Raw genomic sequence first — 22203 nt, forward strand, 5'->3', positions numbered from 1 at the left:
TAATACATATACATGAATTATGCAGCATCGAATGAAGACTTCAGAATAATCCAGCTCTGGCCTTTTCTATTCAGTCAGGTTTTGCTGCATTTGCATTTTTTGTCTGGTATACTTTACCTGTCTGCCACTGAGCCTGATTGAATCCCCTGTATGAAAATACCGTGACCTCCACTGCTTTCAGCGGCCAAGCCAATAATACGGACGCCTAAAGCACTGTCTCCCTTCTCCACGTCAAAACTAAGTACGGTCCGACCCTGAGGGAGAGAGGGAGCGCGAGGTTGCTTTTATAAGATGCATGGCAGAAATCATAACATTTATGAAAGGATGCAAAACTAGAATGTCACAGGGAATGTAGCTCAATAAGGTGGTTGAGGGTGTTTAGACATACCCGTGCCATAAACTGCAGAAGTGAAATGTCCTCTGTGATGCAGGGGTCAAAAGTCACATGATTGGTGGGCCGACAGAGGTCATTGCGTCCCTGGGCTGAGAGGTAGGAGTGACTGTAGCTCAGCGTGCAGGTGGGGCGGGATGTGTCACTCATAGACTGGGACTGAGGCATCGTGGGAGAGCCCTGTACAAACACAAAGGCAGGGTGATGTGGTTTATTTGTCTTCTTTAAAAGTGAATTTTCACCAAGTTGATATTCATATCATATAAAAATTCAGATTGACAAAAGCATTCTTCCTCCAAGTACAAAAGAAGTAAAGTTTTGAGATTTAATAGATTTGAAAGTACAATTTAAGATAACCCATATTAGAGAGACAGATAGGCTTGTTTCTGCTTATCATAAATTCAGGGTCTGCTCATACATAAACTCATTGCTGTTATACAGTTTATGCGAGCTATGTCCATGTAAGATTCTCAGTGTACTTTCAGTATGTGATCCTTGTACTTTTACTCTTTTACTCATTAGTGTATTTGTGGGTGTCTGTGTGTGTGACTTGCTGACCCCTGTCTCTCTCTCTCACTTAGCACAGATTTAGTGGTCAGCTCAGGTAAGTAGCTTATATAGCCTCAGCCTGGTCACTGCTGCTGTTTATAAAGAATCATCTCTCAGATATATCACATTGTCTGTCTCTCATCTCATGTACACACAACTGTACACTTACTCTATTGAGGATTTGTTACGCAACTGGACCTCTCTTTGCAGACAACATTCAAATATGCACTTTGTACAACAGCAACATTTTGATTCAGATCTTTCATATGAATAAATTGAACTTTGATTTTTTTTGCCATGAATATTTCATGCACGAATACCTTTTATCTGAAATATTGCTAAGGCCATTTTTGGTGAAGTAATTTATAATGTAAGTAGTGTGTAAAATATAACCAATATTACATTACATACAGTATATGGCACATTTAATTACTTTTTTGTCATCGGAAAAGGCATCATTACACACAAACATAGATGAATAAACAGCTAGTTGCATTTCAGAATGCAAAAAGACAGGAAGTGATGAGCTTGATTAAAGAATGACTCTTATGAATAATTTAAAGTGCAAAGCATATGTTTATCCATGCCGTATGGCCTAAACTAGGGTTTTTAAACTCTTAAATATGAGTATTTGTCTTTAAAAATATTTTTTTTAATCAAAAAGCTGATTAAAGAAATTGCATTTTTGTGAAGGAATTTTGTTAGAGATCAGATTCAGAACAATTATCAAAACATATACAGGGTTTAAAATTAGTAAATAAAATTTTTGGCTTCAGTTTTTCCATAAATTGGGTTTACAGTATTGCAGATTAACATAAAAATTAATCAGGAACACTTTTTTTTGCGCAAATGTTTTCTCTTAATTGACGAGATAACTCGTCGATGGTGGGGAAAGAGTTAAACTTACATTTCATAAAAATGACAAGGAAAATAAACAACTACTCAATTATAAAAGAAGGAAAAAGTGTTTTTTCTCTTATTTACATTTACAAATAATGGTGGGCCCCAGGATAAATTATACCTAATTAAATGGGCCGTGAATTAAAAAGTTTGTGAACCCCTGGCCTTACACTGCAAAAAATTATTTTCGAGAAAAATACGTAAAAATTCTTAAATTAAGATGCTTTTTCTTGATGAGCAAAACGACCCAAGAAAATAAGTCTAGTTTTTAGACCAAAAATATCACATTTAAGTGATTTTGTGCATAAAACAAGCAAATAAATCTGCCAATGGGGTAAGCAAAAAAATCTTGAACATTTTTCTGAAATTCTAATTTCAAAAAAAAATTAAGAAAAATTTGCTTACCCCATTGGCAGATTTTTTTTGCTTGTTTTAATCACTAAATTACTTAAATTGGATTTTTTAAAAGGTCATTTTGCTCATCAAGAAAAGCATCTTAATTTAAGAATTTGTAGATATTTTTACTGAAAACAAGACAAAAATACTAAGATAGTTTTCTTGAAAATAATTTTTTGCAGTGTAACAATGCAGAGTGAGCACACATGTTATCTAATACATAACTTATACACTCACCTATAGGATTATTAGGAACACCATACTAATACTGTGTTTCACCCCTTTCGCCTTCAGAACTGCCTTAATTCTACGTGGCATTAATTCAAGAAGGTGCTGAAAGCATTCTTTAGAAATGTTGGCCCATATTGATAGGATAGCATCTTGCAGTTGATGGAGATTTGAGGGATGCACATCCAGGGCACGAAGCTCCCGTTCCACCACATCCCAAAGATGCTCTATTGGGTTGAGATCTGGTGACTGTGGGGGCGATTTTAGCACAGTGAACTCATTGTCATGTTCAAGAGACCAATTTGAAATTATTCGAGCTTTGTGACATGGTGCATTATCATGCTGGAAGAAGCCATCAGAGGTTGGGTACATGGTTGTCATAAAGAGATGGACATGGTCAGAAACAATGCTCAGGGAGGCCGTGGCATTTAAACAATGCCCAATTGGCACTAAGGGGCCAAAAGTGTGCCAAGAAAACATCCCCCACACCATTACACCACCACCACCAGCCTGCACAGTGGTAACAAGGCATGATGGATCCATGTTCTCATTCTGTTTACGCCAAATTCTGACTCTACCATCTGAATGTCTCAACAGAAAACGAGACTCATCAGACCAGGCAACATTTTTCCGATCTTCAACTGTCCAATTTTGGTGAGCTCATGCAAATTGTAGCCTCTTTTTCCTATTTGTAGTGGAGATGAGTGGTACCTGGTGGGGTCTTCTGCTGTTGTAGCCCATCCGCCTCAAGGTTGTGCGTGTTCACAAATGCTTTGCTGCATACCTCGGTTGTAATGAGTGGTTATTTCAGTTGCTATTCTATCAGCTTGAATCAGTCGGCCCATTCACTCTGACCTCTAGCATCAACAAGGCATTTTCGCCCACAGGACTGCCGCATACTTGATGTTTTTTACCTTTCACACCATTCTTTGTAAACCCTAGAAATGGTTGTGCATGAAAATCCCAGTAACTGAGCAGATGGCCGTCCGGCACCAACAACCATGCCACGCTCAAATTGCTTAAATGACCTTTCTTTTCCATTCTGACATTCAGTTTGGAGTTCAGGAGATTGTCTTGACCCGGACCGCACCCCTAAATGCATTGAAGCAACTGCCATGTGATTTGGTTGATTAGATAATTGCATTAATGAGAAATTGAATAGGTGTTCTTAATAATCCTTTAAGTGAGTTTAATATATAGATGGTTTCAGTGGCAACATAAACAAACAGCTTTTGTGGCCCAAACATAACTTCTGCAAGGAATCAATATCAACAGAGTCACCCTAGAGTACAAAAAAGCTAAATAAATAACCAGTAAAATACCTTAGTTCAAATCATTGCTAAAGTGTATTAAAGCAACACTATGTAGTTTTTTACCTTTAAATAATGTCTCTTAAATTATTTCAGTGATAGAACAACTTTTAACTGGACAAATTGTACTGTTGCTGCAACCTGAGCAACCTCCTAGCTGCTACAAGCACACTCTGAAAGTGGCGGTGGAGGGTAGAGCACATAGCCCCGCCCCCCCCCCCTGCCTGCAGAAGAGTGTCTGATACCAGTCACTGTTGCGCTTTTCAACCACATGGGGGAGCTGTAAGTCATTTTTACATGGAAACTACATAGTGTTGCTTTAACTATTACACTTACATTAATGTGTAAAATAAATTTTTACAATGTTAGCTTCCGATCATTAAATTCTTGCCTGGCTGGCAAATACGCACAGCAGGGATTCATGCTTACTGTCTCCCCTAGTCTTTTGGAAACCGCAACATTGTTATGGTATTTGATCCAGAGGTCAGTTTAGTCGCTAACAGAAACCCATAACCAAGCACAGACAAACTGTCTAAACTTATAATATAATAACTTTGCTACTGCATTAGCTACATCTTACAGCATATTAGAGCCCAGGTCACGTCTCATTTACTGCAATCGCACGCTTCTCTCACTTTGGCTAGCGAAAGATTTGTAAGACAATCAATCGTGGACGTACATTATAAAATGGACTTTAGCACCCACTGTGTCTATTTCCTGATGGTATCTGTGGAGCTAAATGATCTAAGGTACTTTTTGGTTGCATTGAAAGCTTATACAGACCAACACAGCCCACTTCCAAGATAAGATTTCATTCTGCACCTGAGACACAACTCGCATGCTGTGAAGCCAGACCACCTTTCTAACTTCTTACTCTAGTACCCTTGAATAACCCTTCCCACCACTTCCGCCCCATGTCTCTTGGGCTTATATGACCTCTTTACATGGTTTGGAATGATAGTCCTCTCAATCCTGATAATATCACACCAAAATAATAATTTCAACAGATGTGAAATTCAACCATTTTTTAAAACAATTTTCAAATATTATGCCAGGTTGGATCACATTGTTTATAGTGCTATTAAGTAGTGAAATTAATTAATCAAATTAAGTAGGATATGCTGATATATTAAGTCAAATTAATCCCAAATACTGTATCAATATTCATTGAGAAAGAACCCTAAATGAAGATAATCGAAATATATTTTAGTACTGTGGTAGATGTGAAAAGCATTGAATAGACAAAATAAAAATGGTTTTAGAAGTTAATATATTGTTATTTTTCGGTTAACAGTAGTTATTTGCCTGTGTCTAAGACCCCTGTGTCTATTCCGTTTCACCAGCTTTTCGTGAAAACAAAAATGTGTTCTTTCTGAACAGCTTCATTCTTATTCTGCGCTGCATGCTCTTGAAAGGCGCAATATAAGGTGTTTCTATTAATAACTATGGCCACTTTTGGCCCTGTGGACTTTAAGAAAATAAACACTTTTCACACTCTCAATAATCAACACTGCTGTTTCACTGTCTGATTAAATGTGTTACCAATGTCCAGCAGTTTATATACATGCATCACATGAGGATTTTGTAATTTATCTGTAGCATTTTCCTGCCACAGTTTCAATCAAACCACTTCACAAATGTTATATTACTGTGTTTAGAAAGTACTATGCATTGTGTAATAAAAAAAAATATTTTCATATTTTTTCAGTCAGACTACTTTGTCTACCCTTATATTATAACTACATTTTATGTATCTTAAATGTAATATTTTTATTTTTTTGGCTAAACTTACAGCTTGGTGGAAATGATGCAAGTAATTTTTAAAAACAATTATATAAATAATTTTTGTACTAAAAATAATTACTTTAAAATAATGCAGATGCAAACGCAGAGTTTAAAGTAATTATTATAGTTTAGTTTAAATATAAAGTGTGTGGAAGATAGATTAAACAATTAAACCTATATGTAAGGACATTTAATAACAGCAAGATATGGAATACAGGCTACATTTTTTTTTTTATTTAAATAAAAATACATTTCTATGACAAAAAAGTCTTGACTGACTGAAGACGTGCAGCAAAACATGCTTCTAAAGCTATTTCATGCATTCTGACTTATTAACACTGTTGGATTCCTCACGTCAAACATACTGCAGGCAAGGTGTCAAAAAACCAGTATGATATAGTATTTCTGTGCTGAATGCACTTTGTCGGGGTTTCGGAAAGTTTTTTTTCAAACATAAGAGATTCATACATAACAATCTTGCTTTATTTCTTCCATGGGCGATTTGCATGCAGAAAGTACAGTGGAAGTCCTTATATGGGCACTTCACCTGGAACAGCCCAGGAGCAACCTTACGATCTCTCTGATGAAGCCAATACAGAAGTGACTTAAACTGCAATAAATCGACTGGCCGCTAGGGGCTGGCTCCAAAAGGGAGTCAATTCCCATAGACCCCCATGTTAAAATGGCCATCTTTAGAGGGGCAAAAATATGTTTAAAGCCTGGTACAAAAAGTGTTTTTGGTCTATTAAGCTAATTTTGCCCTTCATGACAACTGTGTCTTTGTGTCTCACTTGAGTGACGGTTAAACAGCCACTGCTGTCACTAGAGTCGAGCTAGAGGGGCATGGTTTCAGCAACCAGCCACCTCAGCTTCACCCACTCATTTTCGGATATCCACGAGTGATGCGCGGTGACACGCGGCCAAGATGGCGATGGCAGGCACTGCCTACTACTGGCTTCAAAAAACATTCTTCAGAAACCTGTAGGTGATGTCACGGACACTACATCCATCGTTTTTTACAGGCTATGGGACCAAGAGCTGACACAAAATCAGCTTCACCAGAGAAGTGTGAAATTTAAGCTTGTTCAGCTTCCCAGTGAAGCCAGCATTATAGGAACAATGGGTATAGTCTAAAGCTGGATTTCGTTAAAATGGGGCAGTCCCAACCAGGTCATGAGTCACAGGCGATAAGTAAAATTGCATTTGTAAACAACATGAACATGTGGGAAATCATAAATTGTCCAAAGATAGTGGGATAATGTTTTTTTGTGTTGTTTGCTCGTAACTTGCTCCGCCCGCAGTATGGCTCCAGGCGCTCGGTCTTTACTGGAAAATTTGCAGTACAGTTGATCTGTTTTTATAAATCTGATAAAACTAAAGATACTTTGGAGATATAAAGGATGCAATACTACTCAAGATGAGCAGAAACACTGTGTGTTATCTGACCTTCAAGGAATACTTCAAGCTTGAATTACCCTGATACCAAGATTATTTATTGCATCTTTTTTGTGATAATCATTCATACTAAATCAGTGCATTTATAGTAATTGACAACCTTTGTGGGTTGTCAAACAACAATACAACAGAAAAGGATAACTGTTATCATTATGTGTCAAAGCATTGTCTGCTAAATATTATTGCATGCTTTATTGCAGAGCGCACGTTGAAGGATTGTTTTATAAAATGTAAATTTCAATGTCAAGTAAAACCCGTTACCCAACGTTTGCTCATCAGCATAAAGTATACTTTTATTCAATGCATGTCACATCTGGGTACTACAGGATCGGTTACCATGGTAATGAAAGAGATGTGCAATAGCCTACATGCAGATGTGGTAAGTCATAATTATGCCACTATCATCCAATCTGATGTAAGTACTTTTAACCTCATTTTATATGATACAAACGACACAGATACATACATTTACATACTTTACTCTTGTAATTAAACTATATAGGAGAGCATTATATGTTTTATGACAGCGCTATATGCTGGAAGAGCTCATTCTTACGTTATGTCTCCTGCAGCAGTGTCACATGCCTGATTTTATGTCATGTACTGAGAGGGTGATGTTACAGTCTCTGACCTGCTGTTCCTGTTGCTGCTGTCCAGTCTCTTGCATGATGAGTAACTGGTGGAACAGGGGGCTCTGCAAAACACTCTTGAGCAGACTGAGTTTTTCCTCGGTGGGTAGTTCTCCTCTTTCCTTCAGCCTCTCCTGCAGACGCTCCAATGCCAACAAAGCACGCTGTGTATCTTCACACACAGACACATAAACACACACACACACACACATATACACATTATGGAGATATTGTCACTTTAAATGTTTTATTATAGAGAAACACAACAGACTAAGGGTGTAAGGAGGGCTTTCGTAAAATAACTTCTGTACATACCAATCATTTTCATTTTTTTGAGTATTCAGCTACTGCACTCTTTCTGACATCTGTAAAAACATAAGTACAGTAAAGTCACATTAGTTCCCATGTTAATAAAACTCACAAGCATATGCAAGATAAACAACAACGAAAACAAACAGATTCGTCCTTTCTCAGTCAAGAGTTGGCTTTCTGCTACTTAATCTCTCATTGGTATGCGAGGGCTTACCTGTGACAGGTGCAGTGACGTGTACCAAAAAGTGAGAGTGATACAACTTGGCTCGTGTTTGTCTATGGAACCGATGAAAGTTTTTCTAAATGAGGCTGACGGATCACTTCATATCTGACGAATATGGTGCAGTCTGTTATTCATATTGACGCAAAGTGAGTTGGAATCTCGCGAGGTTCTCTTGTACTGAACGCGTGGTTGTGTTTGCTCCGTTAAGGCGCTTACCATGAAGGCTTAGCATCTGTAACAGACTTAAACTGTGAACGACAGTAATTACCCTGGACAGATGTCCTTAGTATCTGATAGGTCCGTCAGAGTCTGTATTTTAAGTAGGCCTACAGGAAAAAAACGAGAAAAATTTATAAACAGGGTAAAGGTGATTGATGTGTAAATATAATCTATAAATGGACCATGAAAGGGATGTGGAACAGGTGCACTTTTTTACTAACCCCATGGTTGACAAAAAATAAACTTAAAAAGGTAATCACTGATGAAAAGTATAAACGCTTCCATTACAAATACAGACATTTTGAACCCATTTTTTTATTTTTACATTATTAAAATAGGATTTTAGGGTTTTTTAAACATCCCATCACTAAAAAAACAACACACCAGTGAAGACTAGATTTCACTAAAACCAGTACAATATCTATTAACCTATAAATCCCGAATGTCTGTCATGGTTTCTATTGTTTTAATCAGCAGGGATCAAGGCTATTTTGTCCGAGCTAACATAGCGAATTAGCGCTATAAACAGCATAACAATGTGGGCTCTGACACTTCTTCATTTGAAAAATGAAAAACAAAAATAACATAAAGCAAAATAATAAACACTCGATAACTGAAAACAGAAGTAAAATCTGGTTGCTGTTGTCAGGTGTAACTGACAGTTGCGACGCATTTTTTTTTTATCGTTTTCTGACAAGATCAATCAGTTTTGATTTCTCACCCCACATTCACCTCCAGATCAACAGGTTTTTCCTTGCAGCTCATGGAAAACATGTTGTCGGGTGGTCATAAGCCCTGAATCCATTTTAAACGAGATTTTCATATGTCGAATGTGGCGTTAGAAATATCCAACATTATTTAGACAGTCGGCGGGATTACGTGAAAGTGACAACTGAATGTCAGCGCGCATGTCCCGGATGCGCCTTTGATGCTCGTGAGTTTAATGTAAATTGATGTTAAGGGCTCTCTCTTCCCATTTATAACCAAGTCGTCAGCTCTTATTACTGCTGCTCATGAGAGACATTTAAATTAGAGCGACATCACAAATTACAATTGGTCTACTGTATGTGATATTATTTTCTGGAATGTATGCTAAATATTGTCATAGTAATACACTCTAAAAAACAAACGGTGCTATATAGCACCAAAACAGTTGCTTTGGATCGTAACGATAGAAGAACCATTTTTAGTGCCATATAGCACCGGTGAAGAACCAGTGAAGCACCAGTGAAGCACCAGTGAAGCACCTGTGTAGAACCATATAGTGCTATGTAGAACCATATGTGGTGCTATATGGCCCCTATATGGTTCTACACTGGTGCTTCACTGGTGCTTCACTGGTGCTTCACTGGTTCTTCACTGGTTCTTCACCGGTGCTATATGGCACTAAAATGGTTCTTCTATCGTTACGATCCAAAGCAATTGTTTTGGTGCTATATAGCACCGTTTGTTTTTTTAGAGTGTATGATTTGGTAAACAATATAAAAAGCTGGAAGCAATATCAACAAAAATAGGTTGTAATAAATGAATGAATGAATGAACTGGTAAATCGTACGGAGCGTTACATAACTGCAGGTGATAAGGTTGACCATTCACTGCTGTGCGCGCTTTTTGGCACCAGAGCGCGCTCTAGTCCTCCCGTCATCCAGCTTCTGATTCACCGCCCCTCTCTTTTCCTCCCTTTCTTTTTGTTTCCCTCCCACCCTCCATCCTTGAATCAAGCATCACTTTGCTTCCAAATTGGCTTGTCATTTTCTCTCGGCACTCGCTCTCTAGCTGTCGTGTCGCGGCCCTCCGAGCACGGACGATCTAGCGATGGACTGGCGCTGATCTCGCGGATTGTGCCATCGCGGGACCGACTCTGCGCATTTTGCCCAAATTCCAGAAAAGCACGGATCGGGATACAAAATAAGGGCTCCGATCCCCCATGGTACCGTAGACCCATTGGGTATAGAGCAGGAGAATACTCGATACATCGCTTTCATCCACACCGTGTGTATTCGGGAGCCTCTAAAGGCGCATCTGGAAGATCAAGCATCAGTGCCTCCTTTCTCTGCGTGTTGTATTCAAACACGGACACATTGTCACGGGAATTAAGGACCGTTGTGAGATCACACAGTCCGATGGTGCTGAGCACATCCGGATCGGATCATTCAAGTGCTTTATAAGATGCGGTGAGTCAATGGTTTTCAGTGAAGCGACGTTATTTCTTAATGCTCAATAAATCAATGACCGGTGGACGTTTGGCTAAGAGTGGCGATGATGCTGTAGTTCACACTCTTCAAACTCTTCATATCGGGCAGCTGAATTATGTCATTGTGTGTGTGTGTGTGTGTATGAGAGAGAGAGGTGGGGGGGCTTTGGACACAGGATGCTTTTTGCTGTGTGTCGTGCGTGGTGTTTTAATGGGCGTCGGTGCGCGCGAGCGCGTGTTTCAGTGTACAAGTCGTAGCCCGTTTCAGCTCTTGACGTAACGAAACGTTAGCTATAAATTGTTTTATTAGAGGCAACGTGCCGCGGATCGGCAATCATACCGTTCAATAGCTGGTCTGTATTCCTTTATATATGAGATTGTCAACGCCAGCGGACTGTGCCTTTCTCTGTGCCTGTGTCTGTTTGCACAGGAGATGTGTCGGTATGGCAGCATCTAGAAGAAAGAGGAGGAAGGCATTTTCAAAATAAAAACATCCTATAGCTTTGAAAACATCAATGCAGCTAAACCCCTTACAGATCTGTGTAAAAACCATATGACCTTGATTCAAAACACAAATGGGATTTATGTCATTCTGAACATGATATGAAAATAATATGCATGTTTGATCTCAGGGAACACACTGCTGAGAAAATAATTGAATGCACTGTAAATTGCGTTGGATTTAAGTGTCTGCCAAATCCATGAATAACATACATATAACTAAATGTACAATAGAACAACATGGTTATTAACAATTAGTAAACAATAAACAGTAATGTTCATTATTAAGGTAATACATGACGAGTCCTCTCACTTGATGTTAGGTGATTGTTTACTTCATGTGGATGACCTATATTAAGAGGAAGCATGCAGGTTCACTTCTACCGATGGCAGCACATTCATGTCACAAATCACTTTAGTATAGAAAGGCAGAAAAAGGATACAGGATGGATTATCCTACACATTTACTTAGGTCACTGTTTGGATCAAAAGCTGTTGTTTCATATACGTATTTTCACACATTTTTATCCAAAGCAACTTACTGTCGAGGTATATATTTAATAAATCTGTGCATTCCCAGGAATTAAACCCATGACCTTGGTTTTACTAATGCAACTTTTCTACTACACTCTAAACAATGGGTTATTTTCAACCCAACATTGGGTCAAAAATGGATGAGCCCAGCTGTTTGCTTAAATAAATCCCGAAAATGTTTATATTTGACACAACAATGGGTTAAAACAAGTCAGCATTTTGGGTTGAAACAACCCAAGGGACTAGGCACGTCCCTTTTTGACTCAAGTGTAGTTGAGCTACAGGAACAAGTAAGAGTCTTGAAATCAATCAAAACCCAAATATCTGATCCGTTTTGATGGGGCGGTTATGCTAGGTTCAATTTAAATCTATCATATATTTGTCTGATCACACTATATTTGTCTGTTAGAGGAAAAAGAGTTAACATTGCAAAATTATTCAAAATGACATTAAATTATAAGTTTAATTAAAAGCATTCTGCAGCATATTACTATAGGTCTAAATAGATATAAGCAGAAAGAAAAAAAAAATGTTTCATTGTGGACTTATCTGTTCCTAAAACATATCTGTTCCAAGTCATTTAGCATTTTCAAAACATTGAGCAATTACACATTGAGTTTATTTCTGAATTATGCGATGCCATTTGCAAACCAGCTATAACTGATGATATATTTCGTTTGTTCCAATAGTTGAAATAATTGATAGTGTACCACAGACAATTCAAGATAATGGACAATTAATAGTCCATTAAAGATCGCCACTGAGTGTTATTTGTGAAACTTTGGTATAGTTTGTACAACCCTGGGTTGGCGCAACTGGATTTGCGATTCGAGATTTTGAGTTTCTGGTTAAGATGCTCTCTCGCCATGCTTTGTAAGTGGGTGGTGCGTTGAATTTCTTAGCGAGGGTTCACACGCAGGGTGGGGCTGTATTTTTCACATTGGTTTTCTTGGTTTGCCTTGATGAGGTTGTTGTGTAATTCTAATATGTGGGTTGGTGAGAATTTATCTGTTTATGCAGTGTATTTAATGTGTGGTTGTATATGTGTAATTGTTTGTATATGTTTTAAATGCCATAGCATGGGTCAGACTCAGAGTGTAATATATACCACTCAGTTAATATCATACTAAAGGCGTTGGGACACATTCCACAAAACATGCTTTCATAAAGGCAACAAGTTCACCAACACAGCATGCATGAAGCTTTATTTTGTGTCTACTCAATGTACAACCACACAAATGCAAACAAGCTTATTGTTATGTACAATACTTCTGAATCATCTTATGTTAATTTATCATATAAAAACAATATACTGTATGATTAACACTTTTTTTGGGTAAACGAGTGCATGCGTTTGAAGCAAATGGAGTAGTCGTGTTCTAGTGAGTGCACCTTTTCTCATTCTTTGAATGTCCTTCAAGCTAAAATAGTGATTCACATGAATAATACAGCTTCCTCATCTCTATCTCTCTCTTTTTCGTTTTCGCTCGCAAATTCATCAATTTTATACGCACTCAGGCAAAGAGCTGAAAGCTACTGAGCGTGCACAAGCTGTGTTTTAAAAGAAAACAGGGTGTTTGTATGTGTGTGATTAAATAAGGAGGTCAGTTAACAATGACGTTAGGATGGCCTGCTGAAGGACTTCGATTATTTTAGTCCCAACAGGAAATTGAGAGCAGTGGATCCCATGTGTGTATGTATGTGTATGCTTTCATTTTCATCCATTTCTGAGGTTAAAAGGTTTTTAGGGGGCTTAAGTGATCATGAGAGAATCATTGGTGTATAGTCTCTCCGTGTAAAGAAAGAGCACATGATGTAAGTGTGCGTGAAATGTGCGGGGCCTTTTGTGTACGCCCGTGCTTATAATGTTTAGGGCATGCAATGAGTCATGGTGTGCAATGTGCGCGAATTGCTTCAAGCTAAAGTCAGGGCAAAAATAGTGATGATGATGTCATCAAACACAGCTTTCTCACAGTAATGTTCCTAACCATGTCTACATGGAGTCCACAAATCCCAGAGACCCACGAATTTGCTCGAATCATAAATACAGCGTGACAAAGACAAATGCAGCCCTGTCAATTTGCAGCAATATCAAAACCCTGTTATGCAAAACACCTTCAGCACTCTATTAGAAAGGAAATCTAAAGCAACAACCCTTAAAAAAAAGTCAAAGTGTAATGACCATTGGCTTGAATAATAAATGTTGACCTGTTTTCTGTAATTGTGACTTAATCAAATACTCATTGCAACTAAGAAGCATTTTATTCGATTTTTATAAATTGATTTGTATCGGCTGTTGTTGCATGGAGTCCGTGATGGCTGAACAACACACAGTACAACAGTATAAAGTAGTACAGACGCACACCTGTGGGAGGTCACTTCTTTTGTGGTGAGGATGTGCAGCACACGTATTTGCATGAATCGAAAATTTGCTTGTAAAATGAGCTCATTATCATTGTGTTGTCTTTTAAAGCGTTGTCGTCGTGCACAGTAAAAACCGTTGTGATAAACTGACTCATGCATTACCCACTGCATAAGAGAGCAGCTTAAATGGATTGTACACCTAAACCTATATTTTTGAATGATTGAAGAAACGCTATGCAGCGCTGCCCTTACTACAACAGTTCATGATGGCCAAAAATATCAAAATCTTCCATTCATAACTTTTTAAAAGCAATATGTTTACGAATACAAGATTTTAGTCTTTTATAACAGATAACTTTCATAGAATATCACAAGTTCAGATTAACATAATCAATAGGGTAATGAGATAAAGCATATTTGGCATGCTGTCCAATGGGGGGCTCTGAGCTTGGAATTTTATATAACTGGGATAGATGTACCAGCAGAGGAGGGATGCTGTAAAAAAATGTCATGGGACAGAGGTGAGGGACGGCCATATAGACCTCTTCATGACAATTGGTTGAATAACATGCCAATGCTCCTCCTGAATGTACTTAAATAAACTCTATGACGTGTTGTGTTTGTTTGCTACACACCCACTTACCACCAGGAGCATTTATTTGCATCAATCCAGCGTTTTTTAAATGCAAGCGTTGGTGCTCTGTTTTTTGGAACCTGACAGACGTGGTCACTGAACCTTTTAGGTTTTTTCAAAAGACTTTTGTACTTTTTGGTTAAAAACACACAATGACAGAACTTTCGTTTTTGAGTGAACTGCCCCTGTGAGAGACTGTATTTATATTTCCAAGCGATTTCATTAAAGTAATCCAGAATAAAGCAGCAATAGGAAAAAGCAATGCATCTTTGTTTCTCCTTGAAACTTTACTTATTCTGTGTTATAAATCAAGTGAACCAACGGTCCGTTTTAGCTCTGTTTTAGATGCAAGCCTCCTTCTAAGTGCAGCTCAGTATGACAGTAATGTTAAATCCTTATGTCTTCTCTCCGTCCGCCGCCGGTCTCTCAGACTGCCCTCAGGCTTGGAGTAGTGACAGATTTAGGGAGAGTAAAGCAGTGGGTGTGATAAAGCAGCCCTGTGATTGATTGATCACACTGAAGTTTGATTGCTCTCTGCATCGATTGCTCCTGGCTGTGTTGGCACTGTTCATTGTTGAAGTCAATGGCAGCATTTTTTCTTAATCAGTAATGAATGGCACAGGAAACTTCAACCTCCAGTTGTTTCCTTTTTCAGCTTTTGGACAATGAGGGCTATTTCAAGAGCGAAAAAATAGCTCGAAGTGTTTAGCTTAGCAATGGGTGCTTTTTGTGCGAAATGTCATTTTCTGAACATTTATTGTTTTTTCGCCACTATAAAAACAATTTCCGGCAGAAATCTGCCCCCTGTGGGGATTTAGCTTACAGGGTGCCTAAAAAAAATGAAAATTCCGTCATTATTTGCTAACCGCTTCATTCCAGACCTGTTTGAGTTTCTGTCCATTGAAATGAAGGTATTTTAAAATGTGTGCTGTAAAAATATCAGAACGCATCTTACGAATGGCACAAAATCATTTATATATGATTTGACTTCTGAAGCCAATGTTCTGGTGCTCCATGGAGGAAGAGCCGTTTAAAATGACATGAAGACGATCACAGAATTTAAATTTTTGGGTGATCTTTTTCTTTAAAGCTACTAACTTCCTAGTTAAAAATAAACGAAAATCAGTTAATGAGCGAGTACATTAAAAAGTCAAGGTTCAAAACTGTCTCCTTATCACAATTTTCAATGTTAAGCTTATAATAAATATTTATTAGTTGTGCTCTTGGGTATGATTTTGCAAGAAATGTTGGTTTCACATCATTTGACTCCAACCTATGTGAAGATTTTATGTTTTAACCCATTTACTCCTAAAATCCCTATGTAATTCTAGGATAAATAACCTTATCTCCTGGGGGTTTTCAGAAAAAATACTAAGAATTGTCAACGTTTACCAAAAACTTAATATCTAAACCTCTGTAGCAGGTTAGAAACATGAAATAAAAGTAAAAGTAAAGATGTAATGTTTCTTTATGCAGCATCAGGCGCAAATGGGTTAAACAAAAAATGGCGATAGAGAGGAACGTTACAGATTAAAAACATCACGCTCCATTCGCTTTTCTTCTTGGAAATTATTGTTTAAGCATGAAAAGCAATTGTTCGCTCAGATAAAAATTCTGGCTAAAATGTGTATCCCGATTTTTCTCCATGGCAAATGAGATCACGATTCTCTAAAATGATTCTCATTAAAAAATGTGCTACACAGGACTTTAAGTTATAATACAGTGTCTTAAAAGTCTCTTTTCCTTATTTTAGACCCCTTAAGATTCGTAACTTAAAATTTGTTAGCTGTTAAACATAAACTGGCCAACCTTAAAACTTTAAAAACACGAAACCTTAAAGGGGCCATGGAATGAAAATCTGCCTTTTACATGTTTAAGTGCTATGATTGGGTCCCCGGTGCTTCTGTCAACCTAGAAAATGTGAAAAAGATCAACCCAGTAACTTAGTTTTGCTATACCATTCTCTACAAGCACATGAAAAAATAGGTCGTTGAAATTTGGCTCTCCTTATGATGTCATAAGGAGCTCTTTTTATAATAATTCCACCCCTGAATCTGCACTATCCAAACACAGCACTGCAATTTAGTGCAGAGAGAAAGAGAGACAGAGAGAATAATTCACAGCACAATTTAGTTTCAATTGCAACAAACCACCATCATTGTGATCAGTGTATGCCCTTCATCCACTCATTTGCATTTTAAAGGACACACCCAAAACGGCACATTTTTGCACACACCTACAAAGTGGCATTTTTAACATGCTATAATAAAATTTTAATTTGATATTTTTAGCTAAAACTTCACATATGTGCTCTGGGGACACCAAAGATTCATTTGGCATCTTAAAAAAGTATTGTGACATGGCACCTTTAAAACACTAAATGATGATACAGAGGCCGTTTCTCAATCTGAAGGCTGCAGACTTATTATACTGTCTTATTTCATAATATTAACAATTATAAAGTTGACTATTATTCTTAGTTAAATTGTTGAAATATGTTTATGACTTGCTCAGTGAATGTAATGTAATGCTCAGTAAACTTGACGTATGCAGTCTGCTAATGCGACCTCTGTAGGCTGCAGCTTTCCGATTGAGAAACGTCCAGAAGTATTTCCTTGCCTTTTTTCGGAACCAATATTGTTGCATCGTCACTCTCTCCATCGCCACCAGGATTTTTCACAATGGAAGTCGTTTTTCCTCTCTTTTGTGTGAAAATTGCCGTTCCAAATCCACCAAGTAAATCTTTAGGTCTGCTGCCACATTACACGAGTTACAGCGGAAGGCCGCAAATAAGAAAGAGAGAGGAGAGAAACAAAAGGGTCTCATTGGTAAATGAATAGGGTTTGGTTTTACACTTTGTGAGGGTGAGCAAGTTTGACTGATATAGCATCTTGGATTGTTATAACTACATGAACACGTGAATGCAGCATCTGAATACAGTGAAATATTGTATATAAGAAGATCGCATGGTTATGTGAATGTCTGAGCAGCTTAAGTGATGGATCGACTAAGCAATGTGATGAGTGGTGAGAGGGCTGTGAGTCATTGCGCCCCATACGACTCAAAATAGAAGCCACAAACTTTATATCACGATGCTCTCCAGTTTTGAGGAAGCGCTTTACTTTCTGTTTTCTTCAAAATAATCGCATCCTAATGACGAAAGCTTGTCGGACACGGATCAATAAAAGTACAGTGTAAGTGCAAGCCTGTGGGGGATTGGGAACAATCGAGTGCACCCTAAGCTAACTTGAATATTGATGTGGAATGGGTGGTAGTGGTTGGTATACCCAGCCATGTTGTTAATTTAAAGATTACTAAGCAGTGGATTGGGTTTTCTTTATAGGTTCCAGCTATTTCTGTCAGATTCCTTCACTCCATGTGTGTTTTTTGCTTGGTAGCCATCTGTTATCCTTGTGTTTGAATCTTAAATAACTGCTGCTCTTCTGGAATATTCCCCACACGGACAGCAAGACTCCTCGTGGCCCTCTACATACAGTACAGAGAGGAAAAAAACGTACACTGAGCGAATTTAAGAGCGTCCATTATATTGTTTTATGGGGCCACAGAGAAATCCGCTCAGTCGAGATCCACATCCAGCTTTTTGCCTAATTAGCCATTAAACCGGCGAGTGAGGAATACACACTTCCAAGTGTGTTTGCCCCCGTTCACTGCCTTGATCGGTTGTTTTTGGCCTCCATTAACAGTTCGCTGTCATTCGCTCACATCTACAGTAGTGTTATATTACTTGTGGGAACTGAGATTTCAGCGAAAAGAACATTTTTTGCTTCTCGAGTTCACCAGCGAGAGACTGTCATCAAAACCTGTTTTTCTGTAAGCTCCCCTTAAAATATGGGAATTTGATTTGTGGTCCCGTTCCTGTTATCCTAATTGGCCGGTTGTGGTGTTTTGTCTGTCTTTTGTGTGTGTGCGCATGCGGGTACATTGAACGTTAGGTATTGTGTGTGACATAATAAAGCGAAATCTAGGTGTCTTGGCCTTATCGTCGTGGTTACACACAGCTGACTGGTCACCAATGGACCAACACCCACATTAGTTCTGCCGTGTCAGGGATTTGTATGTGTGTGTGTCACGTTTGTGCCGTTTCCTGGATATGACTCTTTCATTTTACGCATGAGGGAACCGAATGCACCGCTGTAGCGTATATCACGAACGCAGGCGCACATGCGCGAAGGCACACGGCAAGCAACATTAACTTATATCCTGTGGCTTCCACTCTAACCTGATATATTTAGGCCCGGCTCAAGTTAAGTCTCTCGGTGCGAATAACTGAAGTTTATAGTTCATTGTATAGGTTTATTGTAAAGTGAAAGTTGGCTCCTGAAGAGCAGTTTCCAGATTGCAGATCCTCAGATCAAGTGCTTTTTCCATGGGTGTCCATTTTGGATCGAGAAAGAGACCCAATAATTTTCTCCTCTCGATCCTGTGCTCGTCCTTATCTCTATATCACGTCTTGCTTTCACGCCTCTCTTTTCCTCTACAGTACTTTCCTCTCTTCTCTTCTCCCATCCATTACTCTCCTCTCGGACAAAGCGTAGTCCTTCTTCTCCGCAATCTCTTCATGTTATTGCCTGAAGCTGCTGTAGCATTCTGGTCTCCTCTCTCTCTTTCTCTCTCTCTCTCTCTCTCGATGCGCATTGAGCCATGTCCATGATGCTCATTGCCTCCAGTCCCATAATACACCCAATTACAGAGGGAAATAGAGAAGGAGAGATAGAAACAGAGCTAGAGAAACATGACCGCCCATTGTGAGAGGCAGAGGGACAAGAGAGGATATGGATGGAAATAGATGACATATGCCATGCTATTTTGTCAAAATGAATGCTTGAATATCAAAAATTGGGCATATGAGGGACGTTTGGGTGGCAGCGATACAATTCACCTTCTAATGGTGGAGCATATTGTCTCTCCCACCCCCTTCCTGTCAAGAGTGCTGCTGTCAACAAAATGTATATAGGAAAAAAGCTTGAGCTTTAGTGGTAAATATATAAAAATGAGTGACAGAAAATGAGAACTGTATAATGAAGGCTAACAGTATAAACATATCTGAGACAATATTTTTGGTAGAACAGCATTCAAGATATGCAGGTTTATTCATCAATGTCATCTGAACACATGCGCACAGACACTGGCATTTCAAACCCATTACACACTGAAAGACGGCATTAAACAAAAGCTCTTTGGATTTTTGTAAAGCTGAATTGCTCTTCTACAGATGGCTGTGTGTATGCGTGTATGTATGTGTGTGTGTGTGTGTGTGTATACATGATGCAGAGTTTACAAGAGTATAGAAGTCAAAACAATTGATGTGTTCATAAGTGACCGCGTTTAAATGAGAAGGTAATGTGTGGTTATGTACAACTCGAAAAACCTTGATTCAGCATCTACCAACGCACAGCGCGATGTTTTACAAAGACTTGATCTGCTGGCTTTTATGTTTTCCTTATTGTGGGGTGGTGGTGGTGGGATAATGGTTAAGGATTAGGGTAACAGAATACTGTAGTGCAGAGATCGTATTGGTATGAGTGACACAGGAAGTGGAGAGAAGGATCACAGAGCTTCTCTATTAGCATTGTGCCCTTGAGGGAGATACTTCACACCGGACCGCTCAGAGGGGAACGGCTCCACAATTAGTGCACTAAAGCTAGTGTGCTAAGTGCTTTATATCTAACAAACGTTGCTAGATTGGATTAACTGCATTGAACTCAAAGGAGATTTAGAGGTAAAATGTGCAATTTCTGGGAAATTGGTGGCAGGCAGCACACTGGACTTAATAACTAGATTCATACAGTTATAACGGTTCATTTTGGTGCTGTAATTTTTTGGCCTGGTGGCATTTAGAAGTGTGTTTTTATGTCATTCCACTTTTCAGTGTTTCAGACTAAAGTACAGTATGTAAGCAATGCAGAGTACCAAGCTCCGGAGTTTTTTAAAGGAAGCAGTGTATAGACCCCTTCACGGTTCACGTCACAGGCGGTTCCCACTGCGCATGTCGGGGTCAGAAAAGTCATTACAGCAGATTGAGTTGCGTATTATTCAGTATCGTAAAAAATGCCTACTTACGTCGTGGGCTGTGAAAATCACACCAGGTCTTCCGTTAAGTTTTCGCGATTAATGCAGAATCTCAAAAACAAAAAAATACAACATCTTTGGCTGCAAGCAATTAACGTGTAGACTGAGACAATACAAATATCAAAGAGGCTTGTGTTTGTAGTGCTCACTTCATTTGAGGTAAGTCATCATTTTTCAGCCCTGTTAGATTAAATTATAAAGCCTCGGTTCGTATGAACAGTTTGACCCCATGCTGCGCGCGCACCCGATAGTCATTCAATGTTTACAAACCTTGAAGGGGTCTATGTATTTTGCCTTTTCCAGAATCGCTCATATTCGGGTGTCTTGTTTTCACATACTGAGTCTCGCCCCAAAGTCTAGCCATTGGTTGAGACCATTTCTGGCTGTTTAGACAAACAGAGGTGTGTTGAAATATCGCAGATGTTAAAAGATTAAGTTGGAAAAGAATTAAAGTATTTGATTGACAGCATATACATTTTAACTCTTTCCCCGCCAGCGTTTAAAAAAAGTTGCCAGCCAGCACCAGCATTTTTCATGATTTTCACAAAAGTTTAATGCCTTCCAGAAAATTTTCTTCTTTAAATATATAAACAAACAATATATCAAATGAAAGAACAGACCCTCTGCTTTCAAACAAAAAATACCATTCATTGGTTCTCTTTTTATCACCTCTCAAATATGGGTAGGTTTCTTCAAAAACACCCAGTTTTGAGCAAAAAGCTGATATAATTAAATTTTTGATAGAGATCATATGTAGAGCGATCTTTAAAACATACACACAGTTCTTTCTCTTTCACGTGAGGTGCTACTTCCGGGTTGTATAAGTTGCGGAAGTGCGGTGGATAATAGCGGTATTGCGGAAATCCGGAAATTCTCGTCATTGGCAGGGAAGCGTTTTCTCTTAATCGATGAGTTATCTTGTCAATGGCAGCGAAATAGTTAAGGCTTGTACGATTGCATGATTACAATTTACCATTTTAGGTATTCAAATAAAAGAAATGACAGCGGCACAGCATAAGTTTAAGCATTGGGATCCATCCAACAAAAATGAAAGAGAATGTCAACTGTGTGAAAGTATTTGACATGAAAACATAAAAAACAGGTGAAAACAATGTTGTTGCCTTTCGTCATTGCAAAAATTAACACAAACTTATACATACAGTTACTAAAATATGTTTTCACAACTTGAATACCTGTTAGCGCACACATACAATGGAAACAAATATAACTATACGTATCTCTAAAAAATGTGAGGTTAACGTGTTATGTCAATGTTTTTTATTTTGGTACGTTTCAAAAGGATAGACTTCAATTGCGCGACCACTCACCTTCATCTGCCTTAACAAAACCTTATGATGCATGCAGCAGGGTTATGTGAATGTCTACGCCGCACACTCGCAGATCAACTAAGCAATATAATAGAACTGTGTGTCATCTCGCACAAACAACTCCAAATAAAAAACACAGACTTAACATTAGGATGGGTTCC

The 22203-nt window shown here is 38.5% G+C and overlaps 2 protein-coding genes across 8 annotated transcripts in view; one reads left to right on the forward strand and one right to left on the reverse strand.

The window, feature by feature from the left end:
- The window catches only part of LOC135736009 (multiple PDZ domain protein), a 53014-nt gene extending 43757 nt beyond the window's left edge, over positions 1-9257 (reverse strand). The window contains exons 1-5 of the mRNA XM_065254742.1: positions 9119-9257; positions 7959-8008; positions 7646-7815; positions 389-571; positions 118-254 (exon numbers count right to left, since the gene is read on the reverse strand). Of these exons, the coding sequence (XP_065110814.1) occupies positions 118-254; positions 389-571; positions 7646-7815; positions 7959-7971 (503 nt within the window). The 5' untranslated portion in view covers positions 7972-8008; positions 9119-9257. The remainder of the gene's footprint in view (positions 1-117; positions 255-388; positions 572-7645; positions 7816-7958; positions 8009-9118) is intronic.
- An 850-nt stretch (positions 9258-10107) lies between these two features.
- The window catches only part of adgrl3.1 (adhesion G protein-coupled receptor L3.1), a 124037-nt gene continuing 111941 nt past the window's right edge, over positions 10108-22203 (forward strand). For all 7 annotated transcript variants that reach the window (XM_065254733.1, XM_065254736.1, XM_065254738.1 and 4 more), the window contains exon 1: positions 10108-10571. The gene's annotated coding sequence lies outside the window, so the exon portion shown is untranslated. The remainder of the gene's footprint in view (positions 10572-22203) is intronic.

The sequence above is a fragment of the Paramisgurnus dabryanus genome, chromosome 4 (genome assembly GCF_030506205.2).
Source record: "Paramisgurnus dabryanus chromosome 4, PD_genome_1.1, whole genome shotgun sequence".
NCBI lineage: Eukaryota > Metazoa > Chordata > Actinopteri > Cypriniformes > Cobitidae > Paramisgurnus > Paramisgurnus dabryanus.